The sequence below is a fragment of the Neoarius graeffei genome, chromosome 25, assembly GCF_027579695.1.
Source record: "Neoarius graeffei isolate fNeoGra1 chromosome 25, fNeoGra1.pri, whole genome shotgun sequence".
NCBI lineage: Eukaryota > Metazoa > Chordata > Actinopteri > Siluriformes > Ariidae > Neoarius > Neoarius graeffei.
The window spans coordinates 56,880,686-56,896,863 of NC_083593.1; the positions used below are offsets into that span (position 1 = coordinate 56,880,686).

General features: G+C 43.1%; 1 protein-coding gene across 6 annotated transcripts in view; it reads left to right on the forward strand.

Moving 5' to 3' along the window:
* Positions 1–16,178, forward strand: part of LOC132873390 (rab GTPase-activating protein 1) — a 121,571-nt gene that overhangs the window by 23,388 nt on the left and 82,005 nt on the right. For 5 of the 6 annotated variants that reach the window (XM_060908900.1, XM_060908901.1, XM_060908904.1 and 2 more), the window contains 6 exons: positions 639–840; positions 1,005–1,212; positions 2,073–2,247; positions 6,573–6,730; positions 10,353–10,463; positions 13,212–13,278. In XM_060908900.1, coding sequence (XP_060764883.1) covers positions 639–840; positions 1,005–1,212; positions 2,073–2,247; positions 6,573–6,730; positions 10,353–10,463; positions 13,212–13,278 — 921 coding nt within the window. Of the gene's footprint in view, positions 1–638; positions 841–1,004; positions 1,213–2,072; positions 2,248–6,572; positions 6,731–9,202; positions 9,453–10,352; positions 10,464–13,211; positions 13,279–16,178 lie in introns of those variants that run through there. The other variant, XM_060908905.1, reaches the window with a different exon arrangement.

Consider the following 16,178-nt stretch of genomic DNA (forward strand, 5'->3'; position numbering starts at 1 on the left):
GCCAGCTAGATAACGGTTAGTGAACTAGCATACGAATTTTTCAGAATAGTGTTACCATAACAATTGCGGTTTTGTATATTGGTTACCTAAATTGTTCTCTCTCTCTCTAGTTTAGAACAAAGGTACTATTGCTAAATGTTTCAACATACCACATTATCATCCTTTTTAATAATTTGCATATCAGATATGATCGGTCCAAGCTTAGTGACATCACAGTCTCTGAAAAAGCTCTGATGTAGCCCTGCCCCCAAATCACTTTTCATACAGAAAGAGTTTTTGCTGTTAACTTAAACAGTATATTTTATAGTATTGATTATTTATAGAGGTGATCATCTTTGAGTTTCTAACAGCATTTATTACATCAGACCGGACAGAAGACTGTTTGACCTTTTTTTCTCTTACGTGATTAATTTTTGGCCAATCACAAAGGGCATGTCAAGCAAAAATAACCGGGGAGAAGGGAAAAAAAAAAACCTAATCATTGGGGATACTCTGCTTAGAAAAGAATTCTAAAATTGCTTGCATTTTTTTTTTTTCCCATTTCTGGTGAAAATGTGGGTGGAGCCTATATCTGTGCGTGTGTGTGTGAGAACGTTGGAAGCTGTTGATTATATATAACTGTGTGTGTCTGCGCGCAGATTGTGGGTAACGGCAGTGAGCAGCAGTTGCAGAGGGAACTTGAGGATGTCCTGATGGACCCATCAGTGGCTGACGTGACTCCCGGATTGGACCATGTGGGCAGGGAGGATCAGGGCTACCCCACCACTGCGGCCCCACCACAACCCTGTCCTGCACCCCCGAAACTGGAGATAGTGCTGCCTATTCGGGGAGCTCATCAGGGTACATTGCATTTGTTTGTCAAACAGAGAACATGTTCTGAGTTGTGGTCCTGATGCATCACATGACTTGTTTTGGCATTCTGGATCCTGATTGGCTCTTGTATTTTATGATGTCATAACTCCAGCACACACTGAAGCTCTGCTACTAATTTATTTTTCCTCTAGATGAGAGTTTGGCGATGAGCCCAGGGACGCCGCTGCTGGACGAGGACAGCGTGGTGTTCAGTAAGCTGACATACCTGGGCTGTGCATCAGTTAACGCCCCCCGCAGTGAGGTGGAGGCGCTGCGTATGATGAGCATTCTTCGCAGCCAGTGCCAGGTGCCCCTCGATGTCACTCTCTCTGTACCTGGAGTCTCTGAGGGAACTGTCAGGTAAAGCACAGAAAGGGTGGGACTTGTACATTACATGAGTTAGGGAAGAGGAAAGAGTGGATTATGGTTTTGATCTCTGTATTTACATGTTGAAAAATGCCAATCAGCTATAAACTGCCAATTACAATCACCGCACCACTGATTTGCATATGGTCACGCCCACCAAGCTCACCAAGAACTGAAAACAACAAAATAGTAACTAGACAGTGAAGGATCACTTCGTAAGTGCAGCATGTGTTAAATCTTCCAGTAATGCAGCTCAGCCATTGCAGGGCGGCTACCAGAGAGACACACGAACTAATATTCAGCTACAGTGCAATAAACGAGACTCCTGTCTCTCTTTCCCCGTCTCCTTTTCTCCATCGCTCTCTTGTCTTTTTCAGTCTGTCACTCTTATTTTATATCTTGCTATTTCTGACTTTTTCTGTCTCTCCTGTATTGTCTTTCTCTCAGTCTCTTTCTGCTCCTTTTCTTCTTGCTCTCATTTTCTCTGTCTCTTTTTCTCTCTAAATTCAATGTTGAATTCAATAAGCTTTATTAGCATTTAAGTTTCTCTGTTTAAGTCTCTTACTATTTTGTCTCACTATTTGTCTTTTTCAGTCTGTCACTCTTTTTGTCTCACTTTCATTTTCTATTTTTGTTTTCTCTCTCAATCGGTCTTTTTCAGTCTGTCATTTTCTCTGTGCCTCTTTCCCGGTCTCTTCTCTCTCAATCTGTCTCTCTCTGCCCCTTTTCTTTGTGCGTCATTTTCTCTTGTTCTGTCTTTTATTCTCTCTGTCTCCCCTCACAATTTACTTCAGTTGAATTCAATAAGTTTTATTAGCATGATCATGTATGCATTTACAGTCTCTCTCTCTCAGGTTGTTGGACCCTCAGAGTGGGACTGAAATATCTAACTACCCCATCTATAAGATCCTGTTCTGTGTTCGGGGTCATGACGGGACACCAGAGAGTGACTGTTTCGCCTTCACAGAGAGCCACTACAATGCCGAGATCTTCCGTATCCATGTCTTCCGCTGCGAGATCCAAGAAGCGGTGAGACACACGTACACACAACTGTAAGGGCAGGGTTAAAAAATATTAACATCAAATCATCTGCTTCCAAGTTCTTTTCAGTTTCTAATGATAAAAAAAAATCATAAACTTTGATACCTGCAGCATCACAGAAATGATTATGGTGACATCAGTCACGATATTAATATTGTATCATATTGCACTGTCACACCTCAGGGAGTTCTGCAATTTTATTATTTTCCCACTAGGGGGTGCACAAGCTCTCTTTCACTCTTACAGTACATGCCATCAAGTGCACAGCTGTCTTAAAAGGTCATAGGCAACGGTCAGAGGTGAAATGTAGAATATCAACTTTATTGTCTAGAACAGGGCTTTTCAAAGTGTGGGGCGTGCCCCCCCCGGGGGGCGCCAGAGTTCTTCAGGGGGGGCGCAATGTGAGAGACAAAATGGATCGATTTTTAGTACCTAAAGCTACAGGGAGTGAGGAGACGGCCAAGCAAAAAAAACAGAGCCTCCAGGATGTTGCGATTTGCAACTTCAGCGCAAATTCAACCAATCCCCACGAATTCAGGGTGGTGCTGCAATTATATCCAATCACCACAACTTTCCCGCAAATTTGACCAATCGTTGGCGTCGTCTTGAGGTGACATCGACAAACTACCTTCCGCCTTACTTCCGGATGTCTATGTTCAAGAGAAGCAGCATGCGCGCAGTGTTGCCAGATTGGAGGTTTCAAGTGCATTTTGGCGGGTTTTGAACATATTTTGGACTGGAAAACGTCAGCAGTATCTGGCAACATTGCATGATGTGCGAGTCAGTGTTTATGTAGGCTTAAATTCTGTTACTGAAAGTGTGTTATGTTTACAGTGAAGGACTGTGTGCACTTTATTTTTTTACTTAATACAAGAAATTAATGGATGCCAACATTTTTGCCAAAATGGTATTTTATTTTCCATTGTTTAGGCAGCTTCAGCATCATACTGTGAGATTCTGTTCAAATTGTTTTTTTTTCCTTCTATAAAGCCTGAGCCATTTATTTTATTAGTTTATAATTATTGTTTAATTTAGTCTTCAGGAGAGACTGCCTGCACACGGTACTAGTATTAATAGTTTTTTTTTCTTCTTACATGAAAGCTGAGGCATTTATATTATATTTTAAGGTAACTTCATGTTGTGCTGTGAGGTTCTCTGCACTTTAACTTTTGAACCAACAGGTGCATTTGGATAAGTAAAGCCTATTTTTCTGCATTTTTGTAGTCCTGGTAATCTTTTATATTAGTAAAGTTGTTTATAGGACCATTTCTCAGTGTCTTTGTTTTTTAATCAATAGTTTTTCAGTAATAACTTAATATTTAACATCACTCAACTTTAATCACAAAAAGAGAAAATCACAACAATTTCTCGCAACTTTCACTTCCTCCCGCAATGTAATCGCAACAAAAACCTAAACACCGCAACTTTCATCGCAATTTTTTTGGAAACCCCCGCAACAGCAGACATTTTGGCCCGCAACAGTCACAAAAAAGGCCCGCGGAATCCTGGGGGACTGGAAAAAGAAGGAGGTATGACCACAATTATTTAAAGTTTGGATTTTCATGGACTGGATCTGAAGATGCTCCACTGCCACAGTATGTTGTCTGCCAAGAGGTGCTAGCTAACGATGCTATGAGATGTTTAAAATGTGTAAAACAAGATGTTTTAAAAAGCACAGATGTTTAAAATGTGAAAAAGAAAAAAAAATGTGTAAAACAACCATTTTTTTTTAAATACGAATGGAACATTAAGTATAGCAACAACAAAAATTGTAAGGGGGGGCGCTGTTGTTTATTTGCTCTCCGAGGGTGGGCTGACTCTCCCACACTTTGAAAACCCCTGGTCTAGAAGAACGACCCAAAAAGCGAATTCAATCTTCCTAGTGTCTAATTTGCACCCTAAAATTGAATAAAACGGTTAAAATATACTGTTTTGCCCAATTTCCGAAGGTTTGTTTACATCTCACTTATGCGCACTTTCACCGCCAGGGGACGTCATTGACGTTATTTAAGCCAAACAGACCGGGAGCAGCTCTGTGTTTACCTGCGAACCGAACACGTGTACGGACTTTGGTTGAGAGAGGTTGTGTAAAATGTCTGAAAGCAATAGTGATTTTGAAGTAGGAACTCTCCAAATTGAATATCGAGAGGTGAAGCCATACATGTATGAACCTATGGCCGTTGTGAAGCAATCGATGAATGTGACTCACCGGTTTGACCGTGCGGCCTCGGAATCGAACAGCGACTCGACCGACTCTGATCGCAGTGACCCCGGACCGTCACAACAAGACTCGCGCCCAAACGATTTATCCTGGTAGTTATGATAAATTCCTACTTTCGTCGTAATACTAAATAAGAGCCCTTTTGAAGAATAATTAAACCGCCCTCCCTAGTGGATATAGGGAACGATTACTGGACAGCGCGCCGGTAGGCCACATTAGCCTGCCATCCGCGGCATTATACTATTTATAGCCGACTCTAAGCGAGGAAATATCCCTTTGTCTCATTTCCACAATGATTGTACAGGATCCCTCAGGATTCTTGACTTGTCAATTGCAAGCAAAAATAAAAAATGTTTACCTCCAATCTTCTCCTTTTTGCTTGAGCGTTGCTGCTCCGTTTCTTCTTTGACTGCTTGATTTTGTTTCACGTGCACAATCCACTCTCTCCGCCTCGTCTCCTCTTCCGGAAAAAAACAACCCACTCGCTCCGCCTCTTCTCCTTTTTCAGAAAAAGCCAACCCTCTGGCTCTGCCTCTTCTCCTCTTTTGGAAAAAGCCAACCCTCTGGCTCCGCCTCTTCTTTTTTGGAAAAAGCCAATCCTCTTGCTCCGCCTCTTCTCCTCTTCTGGAAAAAGCCAATCCACTCTCTCTGCCTCGTCTCCTCTTTCGGAAAAAGCCAACCCACTTGCTCCGCCTCTTCTCCTTTTTTTGGAAAAAGCCAATCCACTCTCTCTGTCTCTTCTCCTCTCTCGGGAAAAGGTAAAAGCTTCTTCCTGAACCGGTCCCGTTGTTACAGTTCACTGCACAACAATAAGGCATGGGGTTTCTTTGGAAATTCCCGAACGCACGTCTGCACTCAAGCCGAACGGCAATGTAAGTAAACGGAAGCGGACTCAACTCAAGCGGTTTGTTTGTCTTAAACAACGTCACGCACCGAGTGGTCACGAAAATCGCCGAGCAGAAATTTGCCGCAATCTGCACTAACTTATTTTAATTATCACTTATTAACAATACTTCTTGAGACTAGAAGAAAATTACAGAGCGTTTTTTTAACGTATAAAGTTTCAAATGTGCATAAAATTAAAACTGTTGCCTGTGAACTTTAAAACCATCTCTGACCTGTGAGTGCAGGTTCAGTCTAAATGATGTATAGTTAGCATCTCTCTCACTCTCTCACACACAAATTAAGGTAAGTGTGAGTGACTGCTGTATACGCATTGAAAGAGTTTAAAATGGGAACCCAGTGGAAGAGAATGAATAAATGCAGCTTACATAGAGTAAATATGGCTAAATGTTTTTAATATAATAAGTGACAAATATTAAAAATTAATACTATAAAATATGCAATTATATGCTAAACTATATGTTAAAACTGTGCAAAAATAGTGTTTCAATAATGTAAAATGATGTAAAAGTAATGCAAATAATTAAATCTACTTAAACACTGATCTTACATGTGACTTATCAGGTTTTTTTTAGAACAAATTGCATTTTTTAATTGAGTTTTTATCTAAATCATACAGCTTGATTCTGTCTCTTGAATTAATTGAAATACGTATAATAGAAATAATTAGCATAAAAACCCTGAAAAAAAATACAAAATTGGTCAATATAAAACAAGTTTACAATTTTTATACCCTATATGATGGGTGTCCTCCCTCTTTTTGTCTTAATTGTTGATTTTTATATTTTGCCTTGGTCTTGTTTTCGTAAATAAGTAAAGTAGTTAAATACATTTTATTTACAAAGCATATTTTTAACAAAAATAGACCAAAGTGTTTGTATGTAGCTAAAAGCGTGTATAAAGAACAGTATATTTAAAAAAAAATCAAACAAAAAGAACAATGGTATCCATATAGGTATGATGAATTAGAGTTGTGTGTGTGTGTGTGTGTGTGTGTGTGTGAGAGAGAGAGATAAAACAGCTCAGTCATATAACCAACTCCCAAGGCCATTAGACTCATCTCACTACACTGACATCACTAACGAGCCTGTTAATGATGGGGAATGAGACAAGTGGCCTGTGGTACAACACATGCCTTAAAGCTATGAATCATCGTGTGTGTGTGTGTGTGTGTGTCCGTCCAATACAGGTCAGCAGAATACTCTACAGTTTTGCCACAGCCTTTCGGCGGTCAGCCAATAAGGCATTGCTCACAGCTCAAGCTCCGCCCCTCACACCAGACAGTGATGTTTTCACCTTCACCGTGAGTCTGGAGATCAAAGAGGATGATGGGAAGGGCACCTTCAGGTGAATGTCATCAATTTAAATGTAAAAATGCTCACCAAAATGAACGGCGTGTAGGGACAGGAGATTCAGAATTAAATTTCTGTCAAAATCATGTAGAAAGAGGGATATTCATCACCATGATTTTTAAAAAATTTACTGTAATTAAAAAAAAAGCATCATCTTGACACTTTTTTTGCTCATTATACACAATATATAAATATGGAATAAAACTGCTGTTATAGAAAAATGTATCTAGTCAGTATTCACCCCCCCCCCCCCCCCCAAAAAAAAAAATCCCTCCAACACCATTATATTGGTCCCTTTTTTTAATCCATTTAGTGCTTCAGTTTCTAACTCTGCAGTATTTATCTGAAAACATTGCTTGATGTTCAACCATACATCTTTAAAGTACAGGTTCAGAAACTATTCACTGGCAGTGTTTTTAAATATTCAAAGTAAAGTGGACAGAATGACTTTCTAAAGATTCAATACTGTTACAGATATCTTTATAAATTAATGACAGTACCTAAATCACTTGTCTTTTATAATTAATTGGTGTCTAGTGTACAGATAATAAATAACCATTTTCTCTTCTTGTCGTCTGGGCTCATCCCTGAACTTTCCCTTCACTGCTGTAACTGAAGCAGCCTTTTTTTTTTTTTTTAAAAGGTGTATATATTTATAACTTCATGTGCTCTCGGAAGTCATGTGTCCTCTTCTAATGGAATGATAAAAATAGAAGAAAAGAGCTGGTCTCTTTCTTTCAGTTTTCCTTCTTTTGGCATCTTGCACTCTCAAAGTATAGACAAGTGCTTCCTCTAATTTATTTCCCTCGTGTCCTTTGCTGACTTTTCACCATTAAGAGCTTTTTCACACCCTCAGAACAGAAATCCCCTCACTGTGCGAGAGCGAGATAATCTGGTTTTAAATGTTAGTCAGATTTTTTTTTTTCCTCCCCCCTTCTTTGCTTTAGAACTATTGCCCCTTTTCCACCAATGCAGTTCCAGGGCTGGTTCGGGGCCAGTGCTTAGTTTGGAACCAGGTTTTCTGTTTCCACTGACAAAGAACTGGCTCTGGGGCCAGAAAAAACGGTTCCAGGCTCGCACCAACTCTCTGCTGGGCCAGAGGAAAGAACCGCTTACGTCAGCGGGGGGGCGGAGTTGTTAAGACCAACAACAATAACAAGACCACGAAAGATCGCCATTTTTAAGTCACGAGAAGCAGCAGCTGTACAAACGCAAAGTCATTTATTATTATTATTTTTATTTATTTTTTATTATTATTGTTGCTGCTGCTGCTGCTTCTTCCGTGTTTTTGCTTCGAAATTCGTGCCAAGGTTTATGCAAACATAGCGACGTAACTGATGTATACAGCGACGTAATGACGTGGCTTCCCTTAGCACCGCGAGCTATGGAAAAGCAAACTGGTTCTCAGCTGGCTCGCAAGTTGAACGAGTTGTGAACCAGCACCATCACTGGCCCCGAACCAGCCCTGGAACTGATTTGGTGGAAAAGGGGTATCAGAGGCCTTTCATTAGTTGTGCAGCGATACCAATGTTGGGTTCAATCCTGGATTCTGATTGGTCCGAAGATGATGATGGTTTTTGTAACAGCACCTCTGACAGCAGTACAGCTGCGAATCACAGATTTATATAAATGCACTCATTCTATTACATTTCTATAGTAACGGTTCATTCATTGGGGCTTTACACAACTTACTCGACATGAATTATGAAGGTGAAGTTTTCAGGATGAAAATGTTTATTTGGCATTTATGGAAGGAGTCTCTAGTATCGGTGCTTTTGTAACTTTCCGAGGTCAAGCTGTAATTCAATTTTTTTGACATCTTCAGGACAGAGGACTTTATGCATCACGGTTTCTCCGTAGCCTGACAAGCTATGTGGCAAATTGCAGTGGTATAAAAGGAATAAAACATTTCCAGACATGCTGGGTATAGGAAAATGATCAACTCCAATCTCATAACCATTTCACTAATTACTTTATTCAAACAGCAAAAAACAGTAGCTGATTAAAGAAAAAAAAACCTAATCTGTTAAATTTGTATGCTTCTAAGTAAGATCCTCTGATTTGGCTGTCGTGCGAAACATAAGCAAAAGGCTCAGAAGTGTATTTAAATCATCATTGTTTGCATGACTACTAAAAAAAAAAAGGCTGACAAAAACCTGATGCATTTCGAGCTCAATATGGACCGCCTGCTTTTCTGGAGGCATTGGTTAAAGAAGTAAATTCCCTATTCATTTTTTTTCCATAGACTTTTCAGAATGTTTGTTTTTCAATAAAGAGTTAAGTGTCAAAATAAACCAAAGCGCTCCAAGATGATTTCAGATCTTGTGGATGTTATTTCAGAGAAAAAATATTTTGCTGAAATATTAGCAAAATAAAAATACCTATTATTTAAAATCTAAAGGCAGATGCGGAGTTGAAAAGTGATATTATTCTTGATCATACTTAAACTAAAATAGTTTTCCATCGAGCATTGCCAAACAGTGGTGTGTGTGTGTGTGTGTGTGTGTGTGAGAGAGAGAGAGAGAGGGGCTTCATCAGCAGTAAAATACCAGCTCAGCTTTTCACTTTTGACTGAAAGAAGGAGGCAGACTTTCCTACCGAAGCAGCAACATCATTGAGCTGGGAAAAGAAGCTTATTTTTAGACTGTACCTCCACACCATGCCGTGCTGCTTACACCATGTGGCAACACAGATGCGTGTGTTTTGACAGACTCTGAGTGAGTGTACTGTATATAGACTTGTAGTAAAAAGTAGCACAGAGTTTCAAACTGTCACTGCAATGCAACTGAGTCAGCAGTGCCATAATTGCTCAAAAGTTTGCATCCCTCTAGATATGCTCAAGTTTAATTTATTTTTTTTAACTTGTCTCGTTAAGGTGTCTAACGACTTTACGTCTTATTTAAGCCATGAACAGGCTGAAATACTTAAGCAGTTGATTTTAAGGCTCAGTGGGAGTCAGGAAAAAGCTTTCACACGCCCTAAAACCCAAAAATAGTGCTCTTTCACAGAGCTGGAGAAGGAGATAAAAAGATATCAGAGCATTTAGGGAGTGTGTTTACAGGATAAAAAAAAAAACATTCATCAGAACAAATACAAATGTGGAAAAAACCAAAACCTTAAAAAAAAAAAAAATCCAAAACAAATAGTAGGTGAACTAATAGAATCCTTAGAGAAATCCAAAGTGGATAATCAGAAATGTAATTTCGACTTCTTTGTGCTGCAAGATTTTAATAACAATGCTCTACAATTCTGCATTCAAATTGGTCAGAAAATGTGTTAAATTTATAATGTTTCTATAGTAACAGCTTGTGTACGGTGAACGCTCCACATCAACAGATTTAAAAAAATTGATAAGATGAACTTTCTCTGTAAGGAAAGGTTTATTTATTATCTACGGAAAGGAGTCTCCAGTTTCAGCATTTTCTATCAGCTGTATCTTTTAATTTTAATAACGATTTAATATAACCTATGAAGCTTGTGTACCTGATGTTTTTTTTTGAATCACAAGTGCTCTTACACCAAATTTTTTATTATTTTTTTTTAAATACTTGCAGATATATTTTATAAAACATGAAAACAAATCTCAAACTTCTCTTTTACACCCTATCTCTTAACAGTGCCGTGTCAAAGGACAAGGACAGACAGAGCTTCAAGCTTCGTCCTGGGATGGACAAAAAGATCGTCATCTATGTTCAACAGACGTCTAATAAAGAGCTGGCCATCGAAAGGTTTGTCTTCCAGTGTTCTCCTGTCTCTCAACACCGTTTAATTTGCTTCAGTTATGATAAACACACAGCTTTTAATGAGTGCCTGTTTTCAGGAGCCTCCCTGAAGATCAGAACGTGACGGATGGATTTTTTTCCCCCTTTTCCTTCCATTTTAGTTTTCATAGAATGAAGACAGCTGTGGGTCATTCATACAGTGCCTTGAAAAAGTATTCGTACCCCTTGAACTTTTTCACATTTTTCCACCTTACAACCACGAACTTAAAAGTTTTTTATTGAGATTTTATGTGATAGACCAACACAGAGTAGCACATAATTGTGAAGTGAAACGAAAATGATAAATGGTCTTCAAAATTTTAAACAAATAATCTGAAAAATGTGGTGTGCATTAGTATTCAGGCCCCTGTACTCTGATACCTCTAAATACAATCCAGTGCAATCAATTGCCTTCAGAAGTCATCTAATTAGTTAATAGAGTCCTACTGTGTGTAATTTACTCTCAGCATAAATACACTTGTTCTGTGAAGGCCTCAGTGGTTTGTTAGAGAACACTGAAGAACAAACAGCATCATGAAGACTAAAGAACTCACCAGACAGGTCAGGGATAAAGTTCTGGAGAAGTTTAAAGCAGGGTTAGGTTTAAAAAAAATCATCCCAAGCTCTGAACATCTCAAGAAGCACTGTTCAATCCATCATTCAAAAATGGAAAAAGTATGGCACAACTGCAAACCTACCAAGACATGACCGTCCACTTAAACTGACAGAGCGAGCAAGGAGAGCACTGGTCAGAGAAGCAGCCAAGAGGCCCATGATCACTCTGGAGGAGCTGCAGAAATCCACAGCTCAGGTGGGAGAATCTGTGCACAGGACAACTATAAGTCGTACACTCCACAAATCTGGCCTTTTTGGAAGAGTGGCAAGAAGAAAGCCATTGTTGAAAGACAGGCATAAGAAGCCATGTAGGGGACACAGCAAACATGTGGAAGAAGGTGCTTTGGTCAGATGAGACCAAAGTTGAACTTTTTGACCTAAATGCAAAGCGCTGTGCGTGGCGGAAAACTAACACTGCTCATCACCCTGCACACACCATCCTCACTGTGAAACATGGTGGTGGCAGCATCATGCTGTGGGGATGCTTTTCTTCAGCAAGGACAGGGAAGCTGGTCAGAGTTGATGGGAAGATGGATGGAGCTAAATACAGGGCAATCCTGGAAGAAAACCTGTTGGAGGCTGCAAAAGACTTGAGACTGGGAAGGAGATTCACCTTCCAGCAAGACAATGACCCTAAACATACAGCCAGAGCTACAATGGAATGGTTTAGATCAAAGAATATTCATGTGTTAGAATGGCCCAGTCAAAGTCCAAACCTAAATCCCATTGAGCATCTGTGGCAAGACTTGAAAATTGCTGTTCACAGACGCTCTCCATCCAATCTGGCTGAGCTTGAGCTGTTTTGCAAAGAAGAATGGGCAAAAATTTCAGTGTCTAGATGTGCAAAGCTGGTAGAGACATACCACAAAAGACTTGCAGCTGTAATTGCAGCAAAAGGGGGCTCTACAAAGTATTGACGCAGGGGGGCTGAATACATTACATTTTTCAGATTTTTATTTGTTTAAAATTTTGAAGACCATTTATCATTTTCATTTCACTTCACAATTATGTGCTACTCTGTGTTGGTCTATCACATAAAATCTCAATAAAACACTTTAAGTTCGTGGTTGTAAGGTGGAAAAATGTGAAAAAGTTCAAGGGGTATGAATACTTTTGCAAGGCACTGGATTTATTTAACACAAAACAAATCCGAATGTTGTGTGTGTGAGAACCAGAGCTTTCAAAATCCATTAGTATTCAAATGCAGTTGAATATTTATGAAGCTATAATGTTTTATAAACGCACAGTGAACATGAGCAGTAATTTCAGTTATACCAACCACAGAAGGTGAATCATTACTTTTATAAGGAAAGAATCACAGTTTGTGTGTTTAGTTTTGATTAATTTACTCAGTGATTATTTAATATTTTAAATTAGTTACAACATGTCTCTAGCTCAATTTACCCATCATGGCTGGACCCAAATTGTGTGTATCCTGATGCACACGATATATCAGGTTTTTCTGTATTATTTTTATCATATCACGCTTTCCTCTGAGAGCCATTTTTCATTTTTATTGGCCTTTTTTTTTTTTTTTTTGCATCATAATAAAACTGCAGTTTTAACAAGGGTGTGTAACCAGGATTTTATATCCCATGCAGGACCACTACCAAGCTTGTAACAAAACAGGAGCGTTGCATTAAAAAGCCTGAGTCCAGTGGTATTTTCTAGAAATACTGACGATACTCACAATATGTGAGATGTGTGCAACATGACCTTGTTTATCCGGATTATCATATTTCCTATCCCCACTCTAAACCGTAATGCTTGCTTTACTGTACTTCACACTTAGTGGAAGCAACTGATTTAAAAAAAAAAAGGCATCACCAACACTAAATGTCCCAGCTCTGAAGCATGGTGGTGTTAGCATCATGGTTTGGGATCTCATTTGCTTCCAGTTGTTGAGGAGAATGTGCTTCTTTGAAATGCATCAAGATTTTACAGGAGATTGTCAGGGATAGCAGACTGTCGCATGATTTATTAAATCTTGACAACATCATGAATTCTAGTCATGTTTTCATTAATAGTGAAAATTCCTGTTCGGTTTGTAATTATGGTGTGTGTGTGTGTGTGTGTGTGTGTGTGTGTGTGTCTTTGCAGATGTTTCGGTCTTCTTTTAAGCCCAGGGAAGAATGTGAGGAACAGTGACATGCACTTGTTAGACCTGGTAGGTTGTACAGTCCGGTTGCTGAACTCACCTGCTGTAATATTCAGTCCCCCCTCCCTCTCTCTCTCTCTCGCTCACTGTTTGTCTCTCCCTGCCCCCTCAGTTGCTCACTGTTTTTGTGTGTTTGTGTGTCTCTCTCTCTCTCTCTCTCTCTCTCTCTCTCTCTCTCGTGCTCTCTCCCCCCTCACTTGCTCAGTGTCCGTGTGTCTGTCTCTCTCTCTCTCTCCCCTCACTCGCTCACTGTGTCTGTCTCTCTCTCTCTCGCTCATTGTGTCTGTGTGTCTCTCTCTCTCTCTCTCTCTCTCTCTCCCCCTCACTCGCTCATTGTGTCTGTGTCTCTCTCTCCCCCCACTCGCTCATTGTCTGTCTCTCTCTCTCTCTCTCTCTCTCTCTCTCTCCCCCTCACTTGCTCACTGTCTGTCTCTCTCCCCCTCACTCGCTCATTGTCTGTGTGTCTCTCTCTCTCTCTCTCTCTCTCTCTCTCTCCTCACTTGCTCATTGTGTGTGTCTCTCTCCCCCTCACTCGCTCATTCTGTGTGTGTCTCTCTCTCTCTCTCCCCTTACTCGCTCATTGTGTGTGTGTGTGTGTGTCTGTCTCTCTCTCTCTCCCCTTACTCGCTCATTGTGTGTGTGTCTCTCTCTCCCCTCACTCGCTCATTGTCTGTGTCTGTCTCTCTCTCTCTCTCCCCCCCCACTTGCTGTCTCTCTCTCCCCCCCACTTGCTGTCTCTCTCCCCCCCCCACTTGCTGTCTCTCTCTCCCCCCCCACTTGCTGTCTCTCTCTCTCTCCCCCCCACTTGCTGTCTCTCTCTCTCTCCCCCCCACTTGCTGTCTCTCTCTCTCTCCCCCCACACTTGCTGTCTCTCTCCCCCCCACTTGCTGTCTCTCTCCCCCCCACTTGCTGTCTCTCTCCCCCCCACTTGCTGTCTCTCTCCCCCCCCACTTGCTGTCTCTCTCTCCCCCCCACTTGCTGTCTCTCTCTCCCCCCCACTTGCTGTCTCTCTCTCCCCCCCACTTGCTGTCTCTCTCTCCCCCCCACTTGCTGTCTCTCTCTCCCCCCCACTTGCTGTCTCTCTCTCCCCCCCACTTGCTGTCTCTCTCTCCCCCCCACTTGCTGTCTCTCTCTCCCCCCCACTTGCTGTCTCTCTCTCCCCCCCACTTGCTGTCTCTCTCTCCCCCCCCCACTTGCTGTCTCTCTCTCCCCCCCCACTTGCTGTCTCTCTCCCCCCCCCCACTTGCTGTCTCTCTCTCCCCCCCCACTTGCTGTCTCTCGCCCCCCCCACTTGCTGTCTCTCGCCCCCCCCACTTGCTGTCTCTCTCCCCCCCACTTGCTGTCTCTCTCCCCCCCACTTGCTGTCTCTCTCCCCCCCACTTGCTGTCTCTCTCCCCCCCACTTGCTGTCTCTCTCCCCCCCCACTTGCTGTCTCTCTCCCCCCCACTTGCTGTCTCTCTCCCCCCCACACTTGCTGTCTCTCCCCCCCCACTTGCTGTCTCTCCCCCCCCACTTGCTGTCTCTCTCCCCTCCCCACTTGCTGTCTCTCTCCCTCCCCACTTGCTGTCTCTCTCCCCCCCCACTTGCTGTCTCTCTCCCCCCCCACTTGCTGTCTCTCTCCCCCCCCACTTGCTGTCTCTCTCTCCCCCCCACTTGCTGTCTCTCTCTCCCCCCCCACTTGCTGTCTCTCTCTCCCCCCCCCACTTGCTGTCTCTCTCTCCCCCCCCACTTGCTGTCTCTCTCTCCCCCCCCCACTTGCTGTCTCTCTCTCCCCCCCCACTTGCTGTCTCTCTCCCCCCCCACACTTGCTGTCTCTCTCTCCCCCCCCACACTTGCTGTCTCTCTCTCCCCCCCCACACTTGCTGTCTCTCTCTCCCCCCCCACACTTGCTGTCTCTCTCCCCCCCCCACACTTGCTGTCTCTCTCTCCCCCCCCACACTTGCTGTCTCTCTCTCCCCCCCCACACTTGCTGTCTCTCTCTCCCCCCCCACACTTGCTGTCTCTCTCTCCCCCCCCACACTTGCTGTCTCTCTCTCCCCCCCCACACTTGCTGTCTCTCTCTCCCCCCCACACTTGCTGTCTCTCTCTCCCCCCCACACTTGCTGTCTCTCTCTCCCCCCCACACTTGCTGTCTCTCTCTCTCCCCCCACACTTGCTGTCTCTCTCTCCCCCCCACACTTGCTGTCTCTCTCTCCCCCCCCCACACTTGCTGTCTCTCTCTCCCCCCCCCACACTTGCTGTCTCTCTCTCACTCACTCACTGTGTCGGTGTCTCTCCCTCCCTCCCCCCCTCACTTGGTCATTGTGTCTGTGTGTGTGTCTCTCTCTCTCTCTCTCTCTCTCTCTCTCTCTCTCTCCCCCCCACTTGCTGTCTCTCTCTCCCCCCCCACTTGCTGTCTCTCTCTCCCCCCCCACTTGCTGTCTCTCTCTCCCCCCCCACTTGCTGTCTCTCTCCCCCCCCACTTGCTGTCTCTCTCTCTCCCACTTGCTGTCTCTCTCTCTCCCACTTGCTGTCTCTCTCTCTCCCACTTGCTGTCTCTCTCCCCTCCCCACTTGCTGTCTCTCTCCCCTCCCCACTTGCTGTCTCTCTCCCCTCCCCACTTGCTGTCTCTCTCCCCCCCCCCCACACTTGCTGTCTCTCTCCCCCCCCCCCCACACTTGCTGTCTCTCTCTCCCCCCCCACACTTGCTGTCTCTCTCTCCCCCCCCACACTTGCTGTCTCTCTCTCCCCCCCCACACTTGCTGTCTCTCTCTCCCCCCCCACACTTGCTGTCTCTCTCTCCCCCCCCACACTTGCTGTCTCTCTCTCCCCCCCCACACTTGCTGTCTCTCTCTCCCCCCCCCACACTTGCTGTCTCTCTCTCCCCCCCCACACTTGCTGTCTCTCTCTCCCCCCCCACACTTGCTGTC